Source organism: Eurypyga helias, unplaced genomic scaffold (assembly GCF_000690775.1).
Source record: "Eurypyga helias isolate BGI_N326 unplaced genomic scaffold, ASM69077v1 scaffold5627, whole genome shotgun sequence".
Taxonomy (NCBI): Eukaryota; Metazoa; Chordata; class Aves; order Eurypygiformes; family Eurypygidae; genus Eurypyga; species Eurypyga helias.
In genome coordinates, this window is record NW_010259703.1 from 1 (window position 1) to 23949 (window position 23949).

Here is a 23949-nt window from a genome sequence, read left to right on the forward strand (position 1 = left end):
GGGGTGCCTGCCCAGCAGCGGGAGGGGACCCTGCGTTGTCAGTCCCTGCGGACAGCTCCTGGGTTTGGAAGAGAAGTGGAAATTCCCTCTGCACGTGTGCCGGGAGCCCAGAGAGGCCTTAGCGGCGAGAGCAAGGGTGCTGCTGGTTGGTGTCTGTGGATCAGCCTGCCCTTCAGTTCTCGGGATTGTTTGTTTCAAAACCAGGAAAAACGGGGAAGGGGCTATATTGCGTGTAAGGGTGTGTCGGGTGGCCTGGTTTGGCAGAAATAGCACCGGAAAGAGTCTGTAGGGCAGTTATTTCATAGAATCACAGACTGGTTTGGGTTGGAAGGGAACTTACAGACCATCTAGTTCCAACCCCCCTGCCATGGGCAGGGACACCTTCCACTAGACCAGGTTGCTCAAAGCCTCATCCAGCCTGGCCTTGAACACTTCCAGGGATGGGGCATTTGTGGGAGAGAAGGGACATGCTAGATGGATATTCTGGCATTGGTTCAGCTGTCATGCTAACGTGACCTGTTGTCTCCCTGAGGTGCCAACGATGGCTGTAGAGAAAGTCTTCGTGTACAACAACACGTCCATTGTGCAGGATGAAATTCTGGCTCATCGCTTGGGCCTCATCCCTATCCGAGCTGACCCTCGGCTCTTCGAATACAGAAACCAAGGTGAGTCTTGGATCAAATAGAAATATTGAAGGTTTCTCCCAATAAACTGGGCAGAAGTGTGATTCCATAGATGCTTACGCTGTTCTCCACCTCCCAGGAGATGAAGAAGGCACAGAAATTGACACTCTGCAGTTCCAGCTGAAAATAAAATGTAGCCGAAACCCCCAGGCAGCCAAGGAATCATCTGATCCTAATGAACTATATTTCAATCACAAAGGTGAGATCTCTGAACATGAAAATAGATGCTGCAGTTGGGTTTTTTTTTCCCCTTTTTTTTTAGTTTTAGGAGGCAGGATTTCATCAGAATTTGGTCTGTTGTCATAGTCAGCTCTGTGAGCAATGACAGCCGATTCCCTCATTCTGCTAAACACTTTTTGCCCTCTCCAGTCCTGTACAGGTCAGCAACCTGTTTTGAGACAGCAGCTAGCTGATGCTTGTGGCTTCTCTTCACAGTGTACAGTAAACACATGACGTGGGTGCCCTTGGGGAATCAGACAGACCTCTTTCCAGATGCTGACTTCCGACCTGTTCACGATGACATCCTCATCGCACTGTTGCGACCTGGCCAGGAAATAGATGTGCTTATGCACTGTGTGAAGGGTATAGGTGAGTTGTGGGTCCTGGGGCAGCAGGAGGAGGAGTGCGAGGGCTTGGATTAGGGTGCAGCTGTGGGAAGGGGAAGGGTGGAGAGCTGGATGTCCCCCCTGGAACCTTAGACCCCAGCATCCTTGCACTCTTGTTCTCTGAGGCCTGCCCTTATCTCTTAACTCTTTGTGCAGGTAAAGATCACGCCAAGTTTTCCCCTGTGGCCACGGCTAGTTATCGACTGCTTCCTGACATTACTCTCCTGCAGCCTATTGAAGATGAGGCGGCTGAGATGTTGCAGAAGTGCTTTTCCCCTGGAGTCATTGAGATCCAGAACATCAAGGGTACTTTTTTCCGTCCTCTGAAGTGTCTTATTCCTTAGAATACTTAACAGAGACCGATTAGAGCCAAAACCTTGCAGAGGCAAAACCATGTCCTGAGTTGTTATGCTGATCAGCAGCTGTTCACGCCACGCTGAGCCTGGGTTTATGGATGAATGGCTGTCACGTGCAAACGTGTTGGGCGATGAACTGGGGTCTCCCTGAAATGCTAAGGCATAGGGTGTTTGTCGCAGAGTCCTGCAGCTGCTGACTGTGGCTTCCAGTGCTGTTCAGTTGTCCGTAAGACTGAGTAGTGAGCTCTTTCCAGCAGCTGAGCATGGAGAAGAATTCTTATACCCTGCCCAGGACTACATGCAAGCTTTGTGTTTGGGTTGGAAACGTTCAAGACCAGTTCTGTCAAGTTGGAGTTTCACGTTGGGGATGTGCTAACTCTTTACGTTAGTGGCTTTGCTGCCTTTGCTGATGGGGGAGGGCATGTTTGAGGGGTAAGCACCTGCCGTGACCACAAGGCACCCGTCTGCTGCAGGCACCCATCTCGTTTCATCTTTTCTCCTGCAGGAAAAAAGGTGGCAAGAGTAGCCAACGCGCGGTTGGACACGTTCAGCAGAGAAGTCTTCCGTCACGAGGGTCTGAAAAACCTTGTGCGCCTGGCGAGAGTGCGAAACCATTACATCTGTAAGTGCCCCGTCTTCCCCGTAAGGTAGAGCCCTGCTGGGGTTTGTGCAAACAAGCGGAGACTGGCCAGCGTGTAGAGCTGGGTCTCTGCCTCCCCCTTCCCCCAGCATCCTCAGCAGTCTTACATTCCTGTTCCAGTGGGTAACTACTGAGGCTTGTGGTTTGGTGTTGCTTTGGGATTGACTGTGTTTGTGCTTCCTGTGGCAAATGTAACCTTTTGTCTGGCTGTGAAGATCCGGCTTGTTGGAAGTGGGGTGTAAGGGAAGAGGAGGGCCAGGAATGCTGGAGCCAGACATAGGCTGAAGCTGCCCAGTGGCCGTGCTGACTCGTGTCTTCTGCACAGTTTCAGTGGAGTCGACGGGTATCTTGCCTCCAGATGTGCTGGTGAGCGAAGCCATCAAGATCCTCATGGGAAAGTGTCAGCGCTTCCTGAATGAGCTGGACGCTGTGCCTATGGACTGATGGGGCCGTTGCTGGGAAGCACGTCCCTGCACTGCTCTTCTGGGCTTCCTGCACCTGCCTGCAGGAGCGATTCCTCTTCCATAGGCAAGAGGTTTGAGATGGGCTTGCCAAGAGTCCTAGGACCATCCGTTGCCTGTTGGTAATGAGCCTCAGCGAGGAGATGCACTAAAATAAAGGCTTTTCCTTACAGCTGTCTCCTTCTGTGCTGTTCACAATTGTGAGACTTTAACACACAGAGAAGAAAGTGGCGGCGGGTCTAAAGATGAATGGTAGCATTTATTTCAGATTGCGTGCGGTATGTGAAGAGGACTGATGTGGCGGTGCTGTACAGCACTTCGCAGCAGGTCAGTGGTTTAACAAGTCAGTATCAGCGCAGGGCTGTTTTGCAGATGTCTCAGACCTGCTCTGGGTTAGTTAATGTGGTAAAGGCTGTACTGTCAGCAGGCTGGAGCACCTCTCCTGTGAAGAAGGGCTGACAGTTGGGGTTGCTCAGCCTGGAGAAACCTCCAGGGAGATGTTTATTGCAGCCTTTCAGTATATAAAGGGGGCACGGAAAAAGACTGTTTACCAGGGCCTATAGTGCCAGGAGAAGGGGCAACGGTTTTAAACTGAAAGAAGGTAGACAGAGACTGGACATAAGACACTTATTTACAACTAAGGTGGTGAGATGGTGGAACAGGTTGCCCAGAGAAGTTGTGGATATCCCATCTCTGGAAGCGTTGATGGCTGGGTTGGGCAGGGCTTTGAGCAACCTGACCTAGTGAAAAGATGGCCCTGCCCACAGGGCGGGGGGTTGCACTAGGTGTTCGACAGTCCCTTCCAGCCCAAACCATTCTGTGATTCCATGATACAGCACTGGGCTTCTCTGTGCAAAGGTGGTTTAAAAACATGCTCTGTAAGGCCTGACTGTCCTTTGGTAAATAGCTCTCAGTAAGTTGTTAGTTCCCAGGTGTTAGATTTTACTACTCTGTTCTCCCTTTCAGTGACCGAACGTACTTTGGGGTGACCTTGAAGCAGAACTGGAGAGGGCAAGCAAGAGTCAAAGGCCTGTCTCCACCCAGGGAGGACTTGCAAGTTAGTCTCAGCGGTGAACGCTGCTGTTAGCACCGGGTAGGTCTTGGCTTGCGAAAGTCTCTCTTGACAAGCTGATAAAGGAACTGGAACTTCAGAGAAAAGCTGGGAGTACTGGTGTGTCCCAGTTGTTTGATCCTTGCTACAAAGCTAGAACTTCGTGTAGCCATCACGTGTTTCCTGTCTGTTAGGGTGGACATGCTGTAGGGAAGAGGTATGCCTGGCCTCCTGGCTGCAATCCCAACCTGTCCGTATCACTGCTGTGCTGCAGGCACATGCCCTGCTTCCAGATTTTTTTTCCAAGACAGGTGGTAATTGTTTGCTGGGGAAAGTGGCTGCTTCCCTGTCAGGCCTGTTCTGGGAGCTGTCAGTGTTGCACTGACACTTCTTTCAGCCGGCTAGCGAGGACCTTAGCTGCTGAAACCAGCCCACCTTCACCCACTTACCCTTAGAAGGGACTGTTGGGAATGCAAGAGCTAGGCCTAAATCCTCTCATCTGTACCTCCTGCTTTAGAGCTCCTGCCAGCCTTAGCCAAGATACCTCCGCAGGGCCTCTTGCTCGCTCCAAATGGCGGCAGCTCAGCTGCGCAGTACCTGCCTCACAGGTACAATGAGCATGGGGTCTACTCCCAGTGCCAGCGTAAGCACCCGAAAGTTCTTTCCATCCAGACACCACCCTTTAGGTGTTAATCCCATCTGAAAAATAGTAATTTCTAAGATGGATCATTTCTGTTTAAACACGCTGAAGCAGCTTCCACACCAAGCTGGATTACAGCTGGGGCCTCAGAAAAAGGTTTTTTAACAACAACTTACATTGCTGTTGCTCGGGCTCACCTCTTTGAGAATGTCTGCTTTTGCTCTAAGAGAGACCTTCCATGCAGCCTTCACGAGGTGGAGGGGCCAGACCAAAGGCAATAGCTACATCACCTTCCTGTGTTACGGCCAAATTACAGTTCTGACCCAAGACACCGCTCCTACCAGCAGTAGCTAGGGCTGGGCTTGGAGGCTGCTTCACTACCACGTGCACCTTCCAGTGGTGTTGCTTCCCAGAGTGCTTACGGGGCTTACCCTGGAACAGCCGTGCCATAGGGTTTCACTTTGGCAACACTCACCCTTCAAGCTGTAAACTGGGACCGAGCGGCTGTTGTGGAATTCATATAAACCAGCTCTGAGTGACACATTATTACTTTTAAATGCTGTTTTCCCCTTGCCTCCTAATGTAATGACGTAGTCTGGTTCACCCCCTCCCTGGTGAGGTGTGGTGACTGCCAGCAAAGGTGTTCCCGTTTTGGGAGCTGGAATAAGGAATGTAGAAAAAATCCTTAGGGCGGCAGTGTGAGTAGAACAGAGGTCTCAGATCTTGCTGAAACAGATAAAAGAATAAAAATGAAACCGTGACACCATGTGTATGAAACTGGAATAACTTTACTGACATTCAGAGGTGTAACACAACCAGTTCAGAGACGGCTTCAGATTTAAACGTTCCTACAAAAAAGGTTCTAAAAACCATTAAAAAAAACCCCCTTGTGTCTAGCATGAAGTCACAGAATGTTAAAAATCTCACAACACAATAAATACACCCAGCCTTTGCCAGAGCCAGGAGCCTCATTAGCTCAGAGGTTAAAAAAGTTTGAGGCCAGGAGGGAAGCGAAGGGTGCTGGTGGAACAGCATGGGCAGGAGGGCGAGTGGATGCCCGAGACCTGCTCTTTCTTTCTGCGCTCCCACCCCTCCCAACCCCAGCTTTTCTGTCCAAGCAGAGACACCGCCTTCTCCATCCACTGCAGTTTATTACTTGTTCTGTCTCCTGATGACAAAACTGCCAGCTAGTTCTGGACAGAACCTCTCGGCTCCTGTGCTAACGGTGGGATAAGATTGAGCGACCCATTTGTCGGGTAAGAAGAACCAGCTTTGCAGACTGGAGTGGTCTGATAGAGTCCCACCTCATCTAAAAACCCAGTTTCTGACCTGTTGCCCCCCCTGTAAACTGCAGTATAAACCCCACCCCTCTGTCCCACCAGAGTTCTCCGAGAAGTACCAGACTGGGTAAAAACACAGGCTACTGTCACCTCCACAGCAACGGGGTGAGGAGATCCCTTTTGGTTTGCAGGTGCTTCAGATATTGGTCCAGATTTTGTGTACCCTGCGCTGGCCGTGTACTAGTCTACAGGGCATGGTAAAAAATAATAAGTAAAACAAACAAAATCGCTCCTGCTCCCCCTGAGAGATGTCCAAGGAAGGCTGGCACAAAGTAAAAGCCTTCCATTTGGCTCTGGGTAGAACAAGCTGTATGATCACATACACATACCTGTGTATATATGCATGATAGCGTCTGCCTCCTCCAGAGCAGTGGCACCTTAAAAAGGCTGGTCTGGAGGGAGATCCTACAGCACTGCTAGGCTTCCTGGCACACCGCCCCTGGCCCCAGGCTCAGCGTCCTGGAGGCAAACCCGCTCAGGACAAGCGCTGATGGGCATGACGGGAGTGTCGGATGTGTTCCCTGCAAAGTCTGGCTACTAGCACCCAGAGGAAGATGAGGGTCACCCCTTTTCACATGGCGCGCTACTCTGCCTTTTGCATTCGTCCTAAACCCCAAGGGATGAAAAAGCAGAGCAAGAGTGACCCCAAGGCTACAGGATGACCAGGCTTTACCTAACGGAGTCTATGGGCTCAGCTCCCACCCTGCAGAGAAGCAGAGGTCTAAGGATGCTCATCCAACGGAAAGGAGGGGAAGGAATTGGGAAAGCTTAATAGACTGGTTCAAATGCCACCGCAGGCCCTGTGCCAGTGTAGGGAGAATGGGACAGGACCCTTAAGGGGCTTTATTCAGACGAACGCTTGTGGAGGCGATGACAAGGAGAATCTAATGTGCTTACTATGAGGAGAGACAAAAATAGAAGGTAGGGGAGGAGATGGTTGCAGCATCCCAGGATCAGGGCTCAAAGAGTGCAGTGAGGCCCTCTCCATCCTCATTTTCTATCATGTCCGTCTCCAATGATGGCTTCACCTTTTTGAAGAGCGATGGGAGGTTCCGGATATGCACCTCCTTGCGGAACTGCTCCCCGAGGGGCTTCTGCAGAGGACAGACAGGCAGGCATCGGTCGTCATGACCTTCACAGCCCCGCTCAGCTCAGAGGCAGACCCCAGATTCCGAGCAATCCCTAGGCCCAGACCCTGCCCCTGCATTCTGGGAACTCTCCCGCCGGGGCTGGAGGTCACCACCAGTGCACCAGCTCCCTAGCTCCTAACTCATGCCACCAGGCTCCAATGCCACCGCCCCTCACAAAAGCCCAGCACCCCCTCAGCAGCTTTGCTCAGACATTTTAACACCCTGTTACCCCCCTGGGAAGCCTTCGTGTGCGGTACCCCCTGCCTCTCAGCAAGATGCCATTGCTGGAGGGGCTGCTCGGTCTCTGCTGCCATCCTCCTGCACCCCAGGTTGAAGGGAGGTGGCATGAGAACATGCTGCAACAGCTTTCTGACGGGGAAGGGGGTGGTTGGGCAGTCACTTCTGCGGGGTTACCGGCGTGAAACGAAAACAGGTTCGTTTTCCTCCCAGATATCACTTACCCCAATGCAACCTGTGATAAGGCGCTTGAAATGATCCTTCCGGCGCTTGTCTGCCACCTTCTGCAGCGATGGGTTGAGAAGCTTTGAATCAAACTGCTCCAGAGAGTCCCTCTGGATGTCTGGAATCTGCTCCATCACGGCCTTCAGCTCGGTGTAGCGAGGGCGCTGCACGAAAGGCACGGTTAACGCAGCTCCGCTAGAGGAGCGGCCCTGCCCTCCCTGGGGGCCCATAAGCCCCAATCAAAAGGGCATGGGATTAGTTTTCCACCACTCCCCAGCCAATCTGGCACCTGGACAAAGAGCAGGATTTCTCACCAAGGCCTCGTAGATCTGGAAAGCCAGGTGGACAAGAGCTGCCATGCAGCCATCGTGCTGCCCGTGTATCTGTAAGCCCTTCAGCACGCTTATGTAAAACCAGGACACGGCATCAGGCAGGAGGTTTCCTGGAAGCACCTGGGGAGAGGCACTGTCAGCACGGAAGCCGGATACCCATACGACTGCCTTTCTGCAGCAGCTCAGCCTTCCCGAGGGAGATGGTGCCCAGAGGTGAAGCAGCCACGCTTCTCACTGCATTCCGAGCTTCCTCTCCCAACCCTGCCAGCACTAATCCCTTCTTCCTCCAGAGGTACCTGTTTGAGCAGCGGCCAGCAAAGCTGCGTTGTGGTTCTTTGGCAGGACAAGGTGTCCTTCCAGGAGAGGGATGTGTAGGCTGTGATCAGCAGTGCGGTGCAAACATCCTGAAAGGGAGTAGAGGGAATCTGGTGAGAGGAACTATTTCCCACCTCCAGGGTTCATACCTGAAGGGAGCCAAGCAGCAATCCAGGGTCTTTGCAGGAGCTCCTCGGGGCTAGCTTCTGAGAATCCTGCGTGCTGCTGCTGCTCCAGCTGAAGGTGCTCCAAGGCACCCAGCGTGCACCATCGCAGCCGTGAGGAACCATTGTCAGGCAAACCTGCTCCCTTCATCACCCACGGGCTCCCATCAGCTGCCATGCTCAAGACAAGCACAGAAGTTTATGCAAGAGCTCCTGCCGCAGGAGAGGAGGGAGTACAGAGGTACCAGGGTGACGGTATTCTGCACAGTGGGGTGTGGTAACGCTTGGGCTCCTCTGCCAGCTCTGGCAGATTTTACGGAAGAGAGGAGCTGCTGGGTGAAGTTTCTCCTTGTGAAGGCTGGCACCCAGGCTGGAGGCAGAGCCAGGGAGCACCCTGAATGCCCAGGGCCTTGCCCACAGAAGGGCTGACACCCTATGGCTGCATTTTATGCTGGATCCCAACCCCCACTGGCTTTGTGGCTTTCTGCAACCCTTAACAAGGCCCTTAAAAAACATGCACGTTCCCGAGAGAAGATGGTCACGCTGGGGAATGCTCCAGCAGCCTACATTTCTCCAGCAGCATCTGGCTGCACCCCAGACAAGCATGACAAGGAGTACAGAGGAAAGAAGGTAGAAGTCAGAGCACGCGCCCTTACCTCCTGCTTCGTCAGACACTTGCCGAGCTCGGTGAGCTCTGCGCTGGCAGGGGGAGTCACCTCCGTGGCCATCGCCTCGTCATCTGCAGGGCAGAGCAAAGGCGGCACTATGAACGCAGCCCCCTGAGGTGGGGAGGCAGGCACAGGGAGGCAGAGCAAGGACTAAGCTGGGGGCCAGGGGACAGCACACAGAACTGGTGCTAGCACAGCTTGCCAGAACATCTCTTTCCCAGCAGTAAACACCCACCCTTTGTGGGGCAGGAAGGGCACCCAACTAGCTAATTCCAGCTCTTGCGAAGATCGTGCATATCCCCCTCTTTTCCTCAGCCACCTTCTTGGTACCTTGAGGATCGGCTCTAACATGTGAACCCTACAGCGCAATGGGGTTTTTCTGTGCCTCCCACCCCCCCGCCATGGGCCAGGAGAGCTGTAAGCTTGGTCCCACACCTATACCCCTCACGCAGAACTTCAGCAACAGCCCAGCCTCTCCCTCCCAAGGAACGGGAAAAGCGCTCGCACGCACCAAGGGGGAGGAAAGGCAAAGGTGGGCATTTACTCACCGTCTCCGTCTACAGCAGCAGTAGTGTTATGCTCAACGCCTTTCTTCGAAACACAGCAAACAGCTGCAGAAACAGTTGCAGGTCAGAGGAGCAGAAAAGGGAAGATGCTACCTCAGGACATGCAGAGACCTTCCTACAGACTCTGGTGAGCTCACAGCTGCTCCAGGCCGCCCCAGCTCTTACACGCTGTCTGAAGAACCTGAGAGCCCGGTATAAAACCCACAGGCTGCATTACCTGGAAGGCTGAAACACCCCACCCACAGCAGCCTCCCACAGTAGAACCTGCTGCACGGTGGCTGCTTCAGACTACCGAGATCCAGGATCGTGCAAAACCACCCGATGCCTAGAACCTGAGAAGAGCAGCACCTTAAGGCAACAAGGCCAAGCAAGGAGATGTAAAGATTGAGGACCTGTAATCTCTCTGCAGAGTCAATTTTCCCAGCCTATCTGCTCGAAGCCACGTGGGCAAAACCAGGATGTTGGAGAAAGGGAACACAAAGGAATTGCCTGGGGGTAGGGACTCTTCCCTTCTGTCTGGCTAGAGACAGGGTGGTCGCCAGCAACAGAACTGCTGCTCTGCACTCATGTCGTCCCCAAATCAATGCCCCAACTGGGCTCCAGGGCACAGAACGCAAGAATCCGGATTCCAGAGGACTGGATTCCTACAAGAACCGTACCAGAACCATGGAGCGCTAAATGAAAGAAAAAAACCCCTCTCTTCTGAAGCTTTTAATTATTCTATTACTAGGTTTTAGCTAAGATTTTGGCAGGGTTATCTGTCTCATACCTGACATCTAAAGCCTCTAAATACTACTGGCCATTATAGTTCAGTTTTACTACACAGTGGAAATTCCTGTTGTCCTTTCCAGGGCAAACTTCCCAAATATCCCAGGGCACCTAGCTTGATTTCACTTACTGATGAGATCCATGACTTCTCGGGTCAGCAGCCTGACCAGCTGTTCCTCAAGCATCTCCTGAGATTCGGGGTTGTCGTCTGCAGCATCATCCTCACTGAGGAGAACAGGTTTTAGCGCGAAGGGAGGCGGTGCCAACGCATCCCCTTCGCCCAAGCACAGGAAGGCAGTCACCATCAGGGTAAGCACAGCGTCTTCCAGCCTTCTCTGGATGTTCCCTGGGCAAAGGGCCAAACCTTCATCCCACTTCCCATTTTCCCCTTCAGTATCAAGGTGTGAGAAGCTTACCAGAGCATGCTTCGCTGGCTGATCACCTGCCACTTCTGAGACAGCCTCTGTTCAAGATAAAAGGGAAGAGGGAATACATTCCTAAGGAGCCATGCTGGACACAACGCAAAGAGGCCCAAGTGCCACTCTCACTTGGAAGCAGCGATGGCTGCCAGTAGAAGCACAGCAAGGGCTTTAAACACAGCTCCCACAACAAGCCCCGTTTTGAATCAGGACAAGAACTGCTACCAAAGCAAGATGCCATGGCTGTGCTGGCTGTAGGATTCTGAGTGAGATGACAGGAAAATGAGGGCACACGGGCAAAAGAAAAACCCCCAAAAACCAAAATCCCACAAGAATTTTCAGGGCTGAAGGCTGAGGAGCTGATTTGCAGAGGTCTGAATTCGCAGCAAGGGGTGCTGTGCAATAGCCAGGGTTCAACTCACCTCAAAAGGCTGCCCCTCCCCACACCCCTGCCCCAGCATCAAAATCATGCAGCATCAAGGCTCTGCCCTCATCTCCACTGGCTTTGGCGAGACAGACGTTCTCACAGGTTGCTGCCAGCCGCGACAAGGGCTCCGGGCTGCCAAGGAACAGGCTTCTAACAAGCTATTTTCTTACCATGTGCAGGTAGGTAAAAAGTGGTCCCAGCATGGGGCAGACGAGGGTTTCGTAGTATTCTGAAGGGCAGGAGAGTACCAAGGGCTTCACAAAGACACCTGCACAAACCGGTTTAAGGAAGAAACCCAGCACACACAGCCAGCTGCCAGGGAGGCTGCAGCACACCACCCAAACCAGCCCATTCCCCTGGGAATGCCAAGCGACAGCCACCTCGAAGCCCATTGTCTCACAGCCCCGGCTTCGCACGTGGCTCCTCTGCACAGCAAGAGCGTGCGGTATGCAGCCTTTTCCCCGGAGAGTTCAGCTGAGGGTGCTCAGTGCCCCTTTCCTAGCTGTGAGACTGAACAGCCAGCCCTGGAAAGCGGGCTGCGAGCCCCAGACAGTCTCCCACACAAGCACAAAGTCTAGTCAGACACCCGACTGCCAAACTCCTACAACTATCCCAAGCCCCCACTGTGGCACTACCGGACCACACGAATCCTTTGCATTTATTCTCTCACCCCATGCACTGCTGTTTCTGCTCCTGCTCTCCTAGGCTCACACCTCCTCCACACCAGGTGTATCCCTCTATGTTTACCTCCTCAATCACCTGAAAACAACGCTAGGAAGCCAACAGGTTTTCAGTTCACATGCTCAAAACCTCCCAGGCTGGCCTAAGACAGCGACGGAAGGATACGGAGCATGGGACGCAGCCTGTAATCAGGAATGTTGTTGAGGTTGATGAAAGCTGAGCTGAGGAGCTGGGTGGCAAGACCCTCAACGGTGTAGAAATCCTGCTGCATGGAGGGGCCTGCGTTTCCGAGGATGTGGAAACTTCAAGAGAAAACAAGTTAGTTGCAAGTCTGCTAGGTAACAGGTACCATGCCCCTGGCCTGCAACAGCCGCAAGTACCATCATCTCCAGATCAGGTAATTTTAGCACAGTATCTCTCTTTCTCTGGGATGCCTGCAGAGGGACAACAAATTAAGCACTTAGGCACTAAAATGCCTTTTCAAGTGCTGATGTATCCTAACACGTGATTAAAAGTTGCAAAGGGACAAACTACTTCAGGATATCAGAGAAGTGCCCCAGTCCGACTACCTAACTAAAAGCAGATCCACATTTTAAGGTACTTTTTCCAGTGACTGTCCCACGTGTATGTGGTAGGTTACAACCACCGGGCATAGTTCACCGCTGCAGCTCATCTTGGACATTACAAAATGGAGTTCACATGACGAGTCTAAGTCCAGAAGTTGTGTGCAATAGCCTCCTGCTCCAGCTGTGCCACACTGGATTGTGTTTGGGATATCTGGCACTCTTACCAGTTGTCGTAGAGGGTACAAAAGAAGCCCTGCATCCTTTCTAAGACCGTTTTGTAAACAGGAGAGTCATAAAGCTCCAGCAGAGGCTGAGGGAGACCTGTGGGAGAAAAAGCCAAGCTTCAGCCTCCTCATTTCTCCAAAGCAAAACTTCGCAGAGCTACGAGAACCCAGTCAGAAGCAAAGCTGACAGTTGTGCAGCCCCTCAAATAGCCCATCCCTTCAGGTTTGTATTCATCTTTCAGGACCCAAGCTACTGCTGAACTACAACATTAAAAAGTTTAGAGCAGAGATCAAGGCCCTGCTGCTTTGTGCAGCAGTTCACAGACACAGTTTAGAGGTCACAGAGAATAGGTAAAGGAAGGAAGCATCTCCTCATTTTACAGATGGGAAACGGCGATAAGAAAGACAAGGCAACCACCCCAAAATATCTGTCTGTCAGGACCTGAAATTAACCCCCAAATTCCAGCCATGGTCCACACTGTATCCACAAGGCCACCCACTTCAGCTTGGCTGGAAAGGCTTAAATGTTCACAAGCTCAAACCTCTTTTAAGACAGTTGCAAAAGGCTCTTTCTAATACACCCTCTGGAAACAAAAGAGAGGGCCATCCTGCAGGACTTGGATCTTGCCCTCCAGGCGAGGTCTCTTCTCCAGCACCCAGGGATGCTGCTGAGTGAGCACTGCTGCTCAAAGGCAGAAAACTACAGCAACTCCCCCGGTCTCCCCAGCCTGAAACACTGTGTTGCAGAGACCCCTACCCGGCTGGGAGGAGCGGTTTGGTAGGGCACCTTCATTTCGTGCAGAAGGAACCACTTTCTCTAAGACCAGTAACCGATTTAACTTCATCGTTTCAGCAGGTTCAAATCACAGCTGAACTACAAATACTGTGAAGCAGATGGCTGTCCAGCCCCTCTTCACTCCCACTGCTGATGGACCACTGCACCGAATGCCTCTGAGAATGTGCCCCCACGCTCCCCCTGTAGAGAAGCCCTTACCTAGGATGGCATTCTTCTCCACCTCCAGCATGTCCAAGGCCTTGGCGAACGTTTCCCCCAGCCTCGCCACCATCTCTGGCATGTAGAGATTGTTGTGGGTCCTGAAACAGAAGAGCGCTTGGTTTATACTCGTGTGGGTCGAGCCCTTTTGCCCTTGACAGTGGGATCCTCTCCTTCAGCTTGTGAACAGCTCCTCTGAGGCAGATGATGAGGAAGGCGAGACCAAGCACGTGTGCATGGGATCCCCCTTCCCCACCTGCGGAAATATTGGGGAAGCTGACCCGACAGAGACGTGGAGTGGCTCCACCTCATGTCCTGAGTCTCCTGGCTGCCCCTTCCACTCATTTCAGCTCACCCCACCCCTTGCAAGCACTGGCAGTAAAAGCTCCCAGCAGTTCTCCAATCAATGCTGGCAACAGCTTATTAGCTCGGCCAGAGGGACCACGGAACGTGTTTTAAAAACTGACAAGACGCGGATTCTGTCATTTCAAAAGATCTTCTGCACTTAAGACCCCTGCAGAGGGAGGGGCTGTTTCAGCTCCAAAATACACACACTGCCCCCCAGGGATGGGTCACAGTCCCCAGAATGGCAGGTGGCATTGGAGGGACCCTAGGGAGAACATCAGCCCAATCAGATGTTACTGGTGGCAGACACACGTGCCCCCTGGACTACACATCCAGCTGGGAACAATTCCGCATCATCAGGAGGCGGCCACGGTCAGCTCTCCGCATGGGACACCGATTCAGCCACGGGTGGCTGGTTCTTGCCATCCAGGCCAAAATGGGTCCCCTCTTAGCCAGGGTACTGACACTCAGAGCTGGACTCGCAGGGGGTGTCTCTCTCACCTACCTCTCTCCTTTGAGACCTCAGACCTCCACTCTGGGTGTCGCCAGCTGCACACAGCACAAATCCTGCAGCCTCCTCCAAAACTGCAATGCCATTGTACCTGCTGCTAGAGGTGATCAAGGGCAACTCAGTATCTCCCCCTAGAGCAGCGTTTCCCAAAGCAGGGGGTACATGGGAATGGCTGGGGGAAGGGAGCGCAGACAGACCTCAGTATGTTCCCCAGAGTCTCAGCTTTCACTCATGTCTTAATAATTTATCTTTTTTTCTTTTTAAGGTCTCTGTTCACAGTCCTGGCAACCCCGATGCAGTGACATCTGCCTGAGTTTGCAGAGAGCCTGAGTTAGCTCCGAAAAGGCTACTACTACCACATTTCTCTCTGCAAGTGTTAAATACTTCCCTGCCCACTGCATGCGAGGAAGGCAAGTATGTAAGTTTGGTAAGAGAGAGCTACACAAATGACTTCTCAATGAGTCATACTCTCATTCTGGGCTGGATCTAACACCATGCAACAGGCCTCAGAGGGGACACAACCTGATTTTACCTTCCCAAGAGAGGCTAGGGAGCAGCCCAGCCTCCACAAAAGTTTGGATAATGTCTTTCCACTGACTCAAAAATTGTGCATTTCAGCTTGAGACTATCCTGAAACCTAGCTACTGAAATCATCTCTTCTTGTATGTCTCCTGCCTGCTCCGTGCCAACACTGGCTTTGCCCCATGCTGGGCAGAAGGGTGAACCCAAGGACCATGAAATTGCGGGGGTGAACCTTGAAATCCCACTGCTCTAAGCCCAGCAGGGCAGGTCAGACAGTCACATGGCAGGGGGGTTGGAACTAGATGATCTTTAAAGGTCCCTTCCAACCCAAACCATTCTGGGAGTCCTGATATCCTGAAGCTGTGGCCATGGTCCTCAGTTGTTCCAGAGTCCTTGAACCATTTTCTCCCGTGTGACAGCTGGGAGGGCAGATGTTCACTTGCAGGCCGATCTCCCTTAATGAATACTTTAGCAAGGTCCCAGTGGTAACGGAGAGAAAACGGCTGACCAGCTGCTCCCCACGGGAGTTATAAAAGTATCCAACAACCCTCACACACGTTGAACATGTAGCCCCTAGGCACGTTCCAGCTGAGACTCTCAGCAGTAAGCAGGCCTCCTGGGCATCCCACATAGGAGAACATGGAAAAACAAAATTCAGGAGACATTTATCCTTGAGAAAAGACAAGCAAAGGATATAGCAGGAGTTGGGGAGTATATTTTCAGTAACGGTCACAGTTCTGCTGGAAAGTGTCTAATGCCTAGAGAGATGGGCTTGAAGGCCAGAAGATGAGTCCTTTAGGATGGCCCATGCTCGAAGAATCTTGATCTAAAGCTGGAGCCGTTTACATGGAAAATGCCTACAGCATCCATGTCTATCCAACAATTCTTTCACCAGCATTAATGCCTTGGTAATGTCAGCATCTCATCAAGAAGAGTTCCAAAAAAGCCTCTGTCCATGCATTTGCTGAGCCTGACCAGTCCATCTGTAACAAAACACGAGCAAACCCCAGCACAGTAAAGGTGCTGCAGTTCATGCAGCTGCTGACTCCAGAAATGTGCCTTTATCTAGAGGTGGCTGGACACATGATTTGGGTTTAAATTCAGGAGAGAACAATTTAAGCCAGAAGCTAAAAAGAACCTAGCTGAAATGAGGTACCACAGAGGACAGGAGAATGATCACTCAAAAAGCTGCAAGCGGTAACCAACAACACAACCTCAAAATCATTCCGTAAATACAGCTACCAGACAAATACGGGTAGGCACAAAAGCATGTCTCTGCCACCAGAAACTACCTTATTTTACCTTGTCACCTGGACTCCCTCTCGGCTCTTCAGTCTCATCTATGACCTAGCTTCCAGCTACTTACCCTGGCAAAGACCCAACGGCTTAGCAACTTCACTGCTTCTGCCTGCAAACAGAGCGGAAGAACGGCACCCAACATCCGGAGAGCAGCAGAGCCAACTGCTCGGCCTGCAAAACGCCCTTTCTTGCATGCTGGTGCCTGACTCGGTGCTCAGTTCAGCTGCTCAGCAGGATCCGTGCTGCTGCTACGTGCAGATCTGCTTGCGCAGTAACCTGCACATGCATGTGAGCAACACCGGACCTTGCTTATCCCCGCAGCTCTGTCCCATCACGCAGCTTTCCAAGAGAAGCACCCATCTCCAAATAGTAAAGCAACTGTGTTCCCAAAGGCATCCTCAACACAGGCAGCTTTCCTGCCAGCCAGCCAGCTTTCCTCGTACTGCCTGCCTGCTTGACAGGCTGCTACAGATTCCATATTCTTTTGTGTATTCCCTATTAAAGATGGCCTGAGGAAGCAGCACATGGAAAAGGCACTCAAAGCCAGCAAAAGAGACACCAGGAGCTCCACAGCACAAGCTCCAACTTCTCCAGAAAGGCATAAGCATCCTCAGCATTTGCACCGAGCAACTATGAGCTTGCAGGTGTCACACAGAGGCCTCTACATCCAGCAGCAGCCAGGAAAGGTACAGAGTGGAGGGACTACTGCTCTTGACAGCGTGCCATCATTCGTTGGTTCTTGTCGGAGCATCCTGCCTTACGAAAAGCCCAGATACCTCAGAGTGGAGTACAGGCCGCTCCATGTATGTTACTACCACGTGCTCGGAAAGTACTTTGGTCTGCAGTGGAGCTGCTCGAACACCACAGATGCATCCTCTCTCTCAAAAAAAAAAACCAAAAAACAAGCCACCCCAGGAGGAACAGGACCCTCTTTCTTGGTGCTGACAGGGAAGCACCGGCAACAGAACACAGCTCATGTTCTCCTGGAGGTGGTAAACAAGCAAGCAGAGAATTTCTGCTTCTTTACAGGTAGTGCAGTAGGAGTTCAACAGCCTCCTAAGCTTGTTGTAACAGAGATCCCGAGTGTTTTTAACAATGTGTAAGTTCTGGCAAGAACAGCAATCCCACAAGAAACAGTCTGTCCAGTGCAGCCCGTTCAGACCTTGGCGCTGGTTTCGTTCGTCTCCCACAATATGGAGCATGTTCCAGGCTCTGGAAGGAATGGCATGAGGCTACCTCTACTCAGGCAGCTTTACCTAACCTCTCCCAAAAGCTCATCAATAGGATCTTCAGCCTTCCAGGACAAAAGGCAAAACCACTTCAAGCACAGCTCCATAGCGTAACCAGGTGGTTCAACCACTGCCCAAAGTTCCACCTGCTGTGCTGCACAGAGCTTTGCGATGAGAAACACTGCTAGGGTGGGCCAAGACAGCATGTGCTTGTCCTACCAGTCAGGCACGTTGCTTCTCACTGGAGCATCACAGTCCTGAGCTCAGGGACCACCAAACACGCATGGCTAGACAGAGCTTGAATAATAGGGCTCCTTTCTTCACAGACGTGGCAGCTGAAAGTCTAAATGGATCTGAAAATGCTCTTTCCCAACATGCTCCAGCCAAGGACAGAGCCTCAAGTTTTCAAGTACGTAACATGTAGACTCATCTCACAAAACTGCCCCATACGCTTGTCAAAATCCCAGTGTCAGCAGTTACCCTAAGATAGATTCCTCCTTTATAATTCCGGGCACTGCATTATTCAGGATTGCCCCTTTCTGCCTTCTCTGGCTCCCTCCTCTGGCCGCCCCAGATGTACACAGCACCAGTGACGAGGCACTGGAAGGTAGCGACAGCCTGAGAGTATGCATCCACTGATTTCAGCGGCAGACAGTGCTTCAGGAGGCTGGTGTTCAGAAAACCAGCTTAATTTAACACTGAAGAGAGACCAACGCAAACAGGATGCGATGAGCTGGGACTGCCCTGGTGCTGACTGGAGAGGTGGCCTCGTAGGGGCTGAGGGCAGAGCAGAGATGTTAGTCGAGAGAGAAACAATTAACTGGGTGGCAGATTTATAGCAGTGGAGGTGGGGGAGGCGACCCCAGCCCAAGCTCCCACTGGCTTTGATGGACCCTCGTAGGCCAGGCCAAAGAACATTCAGAAGGCTCCAGTTTCCCCAGTGCCATTCCCCACTGTGAACAGTCAGGAACAGTACTTGGGCACCTGCACCAGCCTGTGTTCCCGCTGGCTTCACTGGGAGAACATGCTCCGAGCACACCATGTACTTATTACAGTTTAGCTTTCAGACACAAGTCAACAGGAATGATTTCAAGTCAACTTGACCCACCTTATAAGAGCAAGGAGGTTGTCAAGAAGCTTCAGGACCTGCTCAGTACAGGGATTACGGTAGATTGGGCTTCCACTGGGCATGTATCCCACCAGGAATCCTCCAGCTTTCGCCTCTTCAGTAGCAGCAGGCCAACGAGCCCGTTTCACAACTCCCAGGATGGTGTACACGCAAAAGCTTATCTGCGGCAAGAGATGCGGGAGAGTTTCTTAGCCAGAGCACAACCTGAATAAAGGTTTTCAGAGACACGTATCACCATCCCACCTCAAAGGGGTCACTCTACAGCAGCCTAACCTGTTGACAGGAACAAACTCTGGTGGGTTTGCTGCTGAGAAGACGCAGCAAACGATTGTGCTACATCCCATCCTCTTCAGTGACCCTTGGCCATGGCAGGAAGCCTAGGAACTCACCATCAGACAAAGCATCGATGCTTAGTCTCATGAATATGCAAGAAGCCAGGCAGGCTGCCCTCTAAAGGGAAGGGTCTGCACCATCAGTCCCTCATCTCCTTCATGTGCTGGGAAGGATTTGGAGATCTGGGATGACACCGTGGTCAGGCTGCATTAGTACCAAATCACAAGCACAGCTCAACGGACTGCATGTCAGTGCCTTCTACAGACCTAAAGGTAGCAACCCGCCTGCAGCCTGTCCAAGAAGTGAAGACACGTCGCTAACAACTCGAACAACATGAACCTCCTCGGATGAATTTTAATTCTGTCCCACGCTGCAGTCTCAGCACGGCACTTTCCACACTGCCTGGCTCAAAAAGCACAATCCACCGTATTTCCAAATGCCATTTAAACAAACCGCTTCTCCAAAACCAAACTGCCACAGAGTAGGGAGCAGCTTGCTTCACTGAGCTGAATAATCTGGTTTTGCATGGCTTACGTGCTCACTACTCTAGCTCAGAAAGGCAAAAGTGAGTGTGTTGTGCTGCAGTCTGGAAAGCCTGCTGATCTGCACCCTAAAAAAAAGTAGATGATCGGGTGTGTAACCACAACAGAAACGGGGGATGCAAGGAAGCGAGTCCCCTCTTGCTAAGGATTACACCTCTTCCGGTAATGATACTCACTCTAGAGCGGTTTAAGCCACTAGGATCTTCCAAGACTGGATCAGCAATTTTGTTGTCTGCACCCACGTAGGAGATGAAGGCTTCGGGATCTGAGAGGACTCTGGCAGCAGCAAAAGACAGCACTGGGATTACTGTTCATACCAGGGAATTTGAGCAGAGCTTTGCACTGGCAATAAACATCACAACAAATACAGAGCACGCTAGATAGACTAACTAGTGCTCCATGCTGCATGTGAACATGATGGAAAGCACCAGCAACGTATGCACTCTCCAGACATCTCCAGCTCTCTGGGGCCATGGGGACCCAAAACCTTTGAATCTCTTAAATTCTCTTATTTCTGCTGGGAACACTCTTGTGCATGCCCAGCTGCCCACTGCTGCAGGACACCTCGGCTTTAGTGAGGATAGCTCAGATTCCCAGCTTCTGCAGCCAAGCAAAGAGATCTTTTATTTCCCGTTTTCTGCAGGCTGGGAAGCATTCCTCTGTCACCTTTAACAACTCTGACCCAGCAACTCTCAACTAACAGCATTTAGACTGAGCTGGCGGTTTCAGAACTGCGAGAGAGCTATTACTGCAACAACTGCCCAGAGCACAGGAGGTGAAGAGGCACCCCACTACCCTCTCTTCTTTTGTACGTGCCCTTACTGCGACAGCTCCAGCTCGCAGCTCAGAAAAGCGACCCGTACCTCTGCATCTCTGCCGAGAGCCATAAGCCAGCCACAGGAGCCATGAGCTCCTCCAGGAAAGCTTTCTGCCGCTCGTAGTCCTTGAACTGGTTGCTGATGAGGACGAGGGCCTCCATAAGGGCGCACTTCTCCATCTGCGTCAGAAGGAGCTCGTTGGAGAGCAGCTGCTTCACGTGGTTGTACAGCATCTCAAAGTTTGGCTAGAAAACAGATCCAGGTGGAAGAGCGAAAAAAAGCATTTGGTGGAGGGTCACTGGGGGAGGCAGAGGTGGGGTGTACAGTCCTACTCGGAACGGCTGGAGGGGCACATCTAAGTTACCTTTTCCTCCCTCTTAGGCTCAAGTTTCTCTGACTGTTCAGTCTAAAAGAACCTCTTTTCTTGCCTACCTCGCTACCATCATCCTGCATCCAGCTTACTTGAATCTCCAGGATGACTGAAACAGGCAGAGGAAATCTCTCTCTCCTTGGCAGTCGTATCCCTTACGGCAGCGTCACGCCTCACAACAGTTCTGGTGCCTGTATTTGTTCACACAAAGTACCTTGCTCTTTTGGCTCTCCAGTGCCAGACGTAAGGCTCTTCCAGCCCTTTGCTCACAACTAGGTTAATAACGACTCATACGGTCACCCCAAGCGCCACAGGAATGGTTGAGTTTCTTCCCTACCTAGTTGCTGCCACATGTTCCTGTAACTTTGTAGAAGCATCAGTGCTCATCTCCCTCAGCAATATCATCTGCACGTATTTTGGGGCAGCTCTGGGCCCTTGGCTCTTCCAGTGAGGATGTCTGGCTGGCCAGGGGGAAAGAGGGAGCTGTAGTTCAAGGACCAGTAGAGTGGGACAAAGACAAAGCTCCTAGTTCTTAGCAGCTACTACAGAATGAAGACTGGAACCCCTGAATTACCTTAATTAGCATCCTCAAAAAATGTCTTTGTTTAAACTAGCAATGTCCTGCGGTGCTCCCGTAATCCTAGAGCCACCCCACACCAACACTGCTAAAGAAAGGAGTCCAGAACTAATGGTGTTGCATGCACACTGTTTGGTTCAGCCAAGCCAAACACCAGCTCATGGATTTTAAGTGTCTGTTTTTTCTAGTCTCCTCAAGCTAACCCAGAAAACAAATACTCTCTCCTTTTGCTCCCTCATTCCGTTAAGTAATGGAAGAAAGACTGGAGATCAGTCTTTGGTGGCCTCTTCAGCTAAGGAATCGACTGAGACCACCACCAGCAATAAAACGGAAATTCAGCAAACATTCCCATAAACCCAATCTAGTGCTGCTTGTATCCTCCTCCCTGCATTTAACTCACCACTTTACAATTCAGCTCTTCAGGCAGAGAATTATTTTGGGAGGGGAAGGAGGGAGGTGCAGGGAATAAAACACTTTTCCATTTGTGCAGCAGAAGAGGCTGTAGCCAAGGAAGCTGAAGACCCAAAAAATCCAGCTGAAACTGGGGCAAGACTGATAGAGTTGCATTTACATACCAGGACAAGCTGAGGGTAATCCCGACACATCTTTATGATTGAGGAGCATGCATGCCTTCTCACATTCTTCACTGCTCGAGTTCTGGGAGCCTGGACAGACATAACAAACTTCAATGCAACAAAAAAAAGTTCAGACAAATGTAGGGTATCTTCAAGAGACAAAAGCATTACATACAGTTTTCTGCACTCTCGAGCACAGATCAAGAAAGCATTTCCACACCCCACACCCCAAACAACCGCGTTCCCTCTCTGAAGCAGTAGCCAACTCAAGCAGCCCGTGTCCAAACAACCCATGCTCCAGAAGCAAGGATGCCATAGATCTTGCTCACTATTCCAAGACCCCAGGCATTCCTTAGGCAGCTTTACAGCCATCCTTCACAGCCGCAAGGATGCGCCACTGCAGAGTGCCCACAGCTAATGAAGGGACCTCACGCTCGGGAAGGCCAGCGCAGGCTGGGGGACTGAGTGCACTGGCCTTAGATCACGCCTGGGGCCTTCCAAATTTCTGAGCCAAAGGCTGTGTCAGCCAAGAGACCAGTTGTATCTAGACTTCCCAGCCCCTCCCAGGAGTAGGACTATACTTGAGAAGCTACTACAGCAGAGTCTTCAGACTCAGCACGCTCTCAAACGGAGTATGATCTGGTTCAACTGCTACAGCGTGTTAGCAGATAATAATTCAGACATACCTTACTTTCTTCTATAACCTCAAAGGTAACTGAAGCGAACAGCTGTGAGAAAAGGGAGGAAAAATCCAAAAACTCGGGTCATTTGTTAACATCTAGCACTCGTGTGTTTTGAGCTCAAGGAATAGATGGGAAGACTTTGGTGCAATTACATTAAGGTCAGTGAAGAACCCCTGACCAAGGTGAAAGATGTATCACCAGTACAGTGAGGCCTTGAAATAAAACATGGTGCTTACTGGCCCAGAGCGAGCACTTAACGTTAAGATTTAAGGCTAGGAACTGCAAAATCTATGTTACTTGACGTGATTTCTTCTCCAACAAGACTCAGTCTCAGTTTTTCCCACCAGGAAAAAGTTTTTCCACATCCAGGACAGTCCTTCCCTGACAGTAACACCAAGAGGCTTAACTCCTGCAGTTTAGTATGAGGGCCTCGCACCACAAAAAGCCTCCTTGCTGCTGGCACGGTCTGCAAGTACCTACCTTGGAAAGGACTTGCGGTAGGTATTCTGGTCGGTAAGTGACAAATGGGAAGAGAGCAGAGACGTTGGTGAGCACACAGGACAGGATGAGAGGATCCTTTGTTTCAAAATTAAGGACATGCTGCAGCAGATCTATGCCATCATTCACTGGGATTTCCTGCAGAGGCAGGAAAGAAGGACACAAAAAAGGAGGCAACACTCAGCACTTCAGGCCATAGCACACATCTTACAACTCCTAGAGCTAGGCCACGGAGCTGCTGATATCCTATCTGGCCTCTCAGCTGAACACAGCTGTTCTGAAAGCAGAAAGAAAAGCAGTAGAAACTCAGTTTAACTGTGTTCACTTGCTGAGGGAAAAAGGACAGCAGCATTGCCACTGGTAGAAGGGCAGTCTTGGGATGTCAATCTCAAGTCCCCACACTATTGCCTGCACCTCTGGAAAAGGCAATTTTCCTCTCTCTCTGTTTGGCTGCCAATTCTCCTCTTGACTCTGTCCAATGGATTTCATGCTTAACCAAATATATCAACCCACATAATTATTTTCCCGTGATTACAATGATGAACTGAAGTACATGAGTCTAACACAAAAATCAAGTCAGGCTACAGGAGACAAAAAAAATGTTTTCCTTCTGATTTGCCTGCTGTTGAACAAAAAACAGAGAAATTGCTTCTGATCTCCTGCTCCCTCAGCATGTCTCTCGTTTAGTTAACATTTAAAAAAAAAAAAAAAATCTAACCAGGGCATGATCAAAAACAAACTTGGGAAATTTCCACTTCAGCAGTCCTCCTCTCTTGCAGCAAGGCGCCATGCCAACACACCGTGCCACCTCAGCTCTCTCCTGCGACTTCTCACGGCGCAGCGTCCCAAAACGACATGTCAGAGAGTCAGACAGTATAAGCTTGGTCCCATCTAAAGAGTCACTGCTCCTCAGGAGAATCCCTCACTAAACAATCTGGGCATTTGCATGGAGGTAAACTGGTTACCACACACTTGTCAAGGACAAGAAAGCGGGAACACCTCACCGGGGTTGGGGTAATCCCAAGC

The 23949-nt window shown here is 51.2% G+C and overlaps 2 protein-coding genes across 2 annotated transcripts; one reads left to right on the forward strand and one right to left on the reverse strand.

The window, feature by feature from the left end:
• Positions 1–498: 498 nt before the first annotated feature.
• On the forward strand, positions 499–2916 carry POLR1C (polymerase (RNA) I polypeptide C, 30kDa; the record flags this gene model as incomplete). The annotated part of the gene is made up of 6 exons (XM_010154732.1): positions 499–665; positions 763–882; positions 1119–1271; positions 1445–1594; positions 2150–2266; positions 2610–2916. Coding segments are annotated over 6 exons (826 nt in total), but the record flags the coding sequence as incomplete, so codon positions are not given.
• A 3694-nt stretch (positions 2917–6610) lies between these two features.
• On the reverse strand, positions 6611–23061 carry XPO5 (exportin 5; the record flags this gene model as incomplete). Its single annotated transcript, XM_010154733.1, has 18 exons — positions 6611–6870; positions 7368–7532; positions 7683–7820; positions 7997–8104; positions 8836–8918; positions 9396–9458; positions 10312–10406; positions 10598–10644; positions 11198–11295; positions 11874–12010; positions 12499–12595; positions 13493–13593; positions 18507–18688; positions 19579–19678; positions 20266–20465; positions 21743–21832; positions 22429–22470; positions 22906–23061. Coding segments are annotated over 18 exons (2043 nt in total), but the record flags the coding sequence as incomplete, so codon positions are not given.
• Positions 23062–23949: the final 888 nt, after the last annotated feature.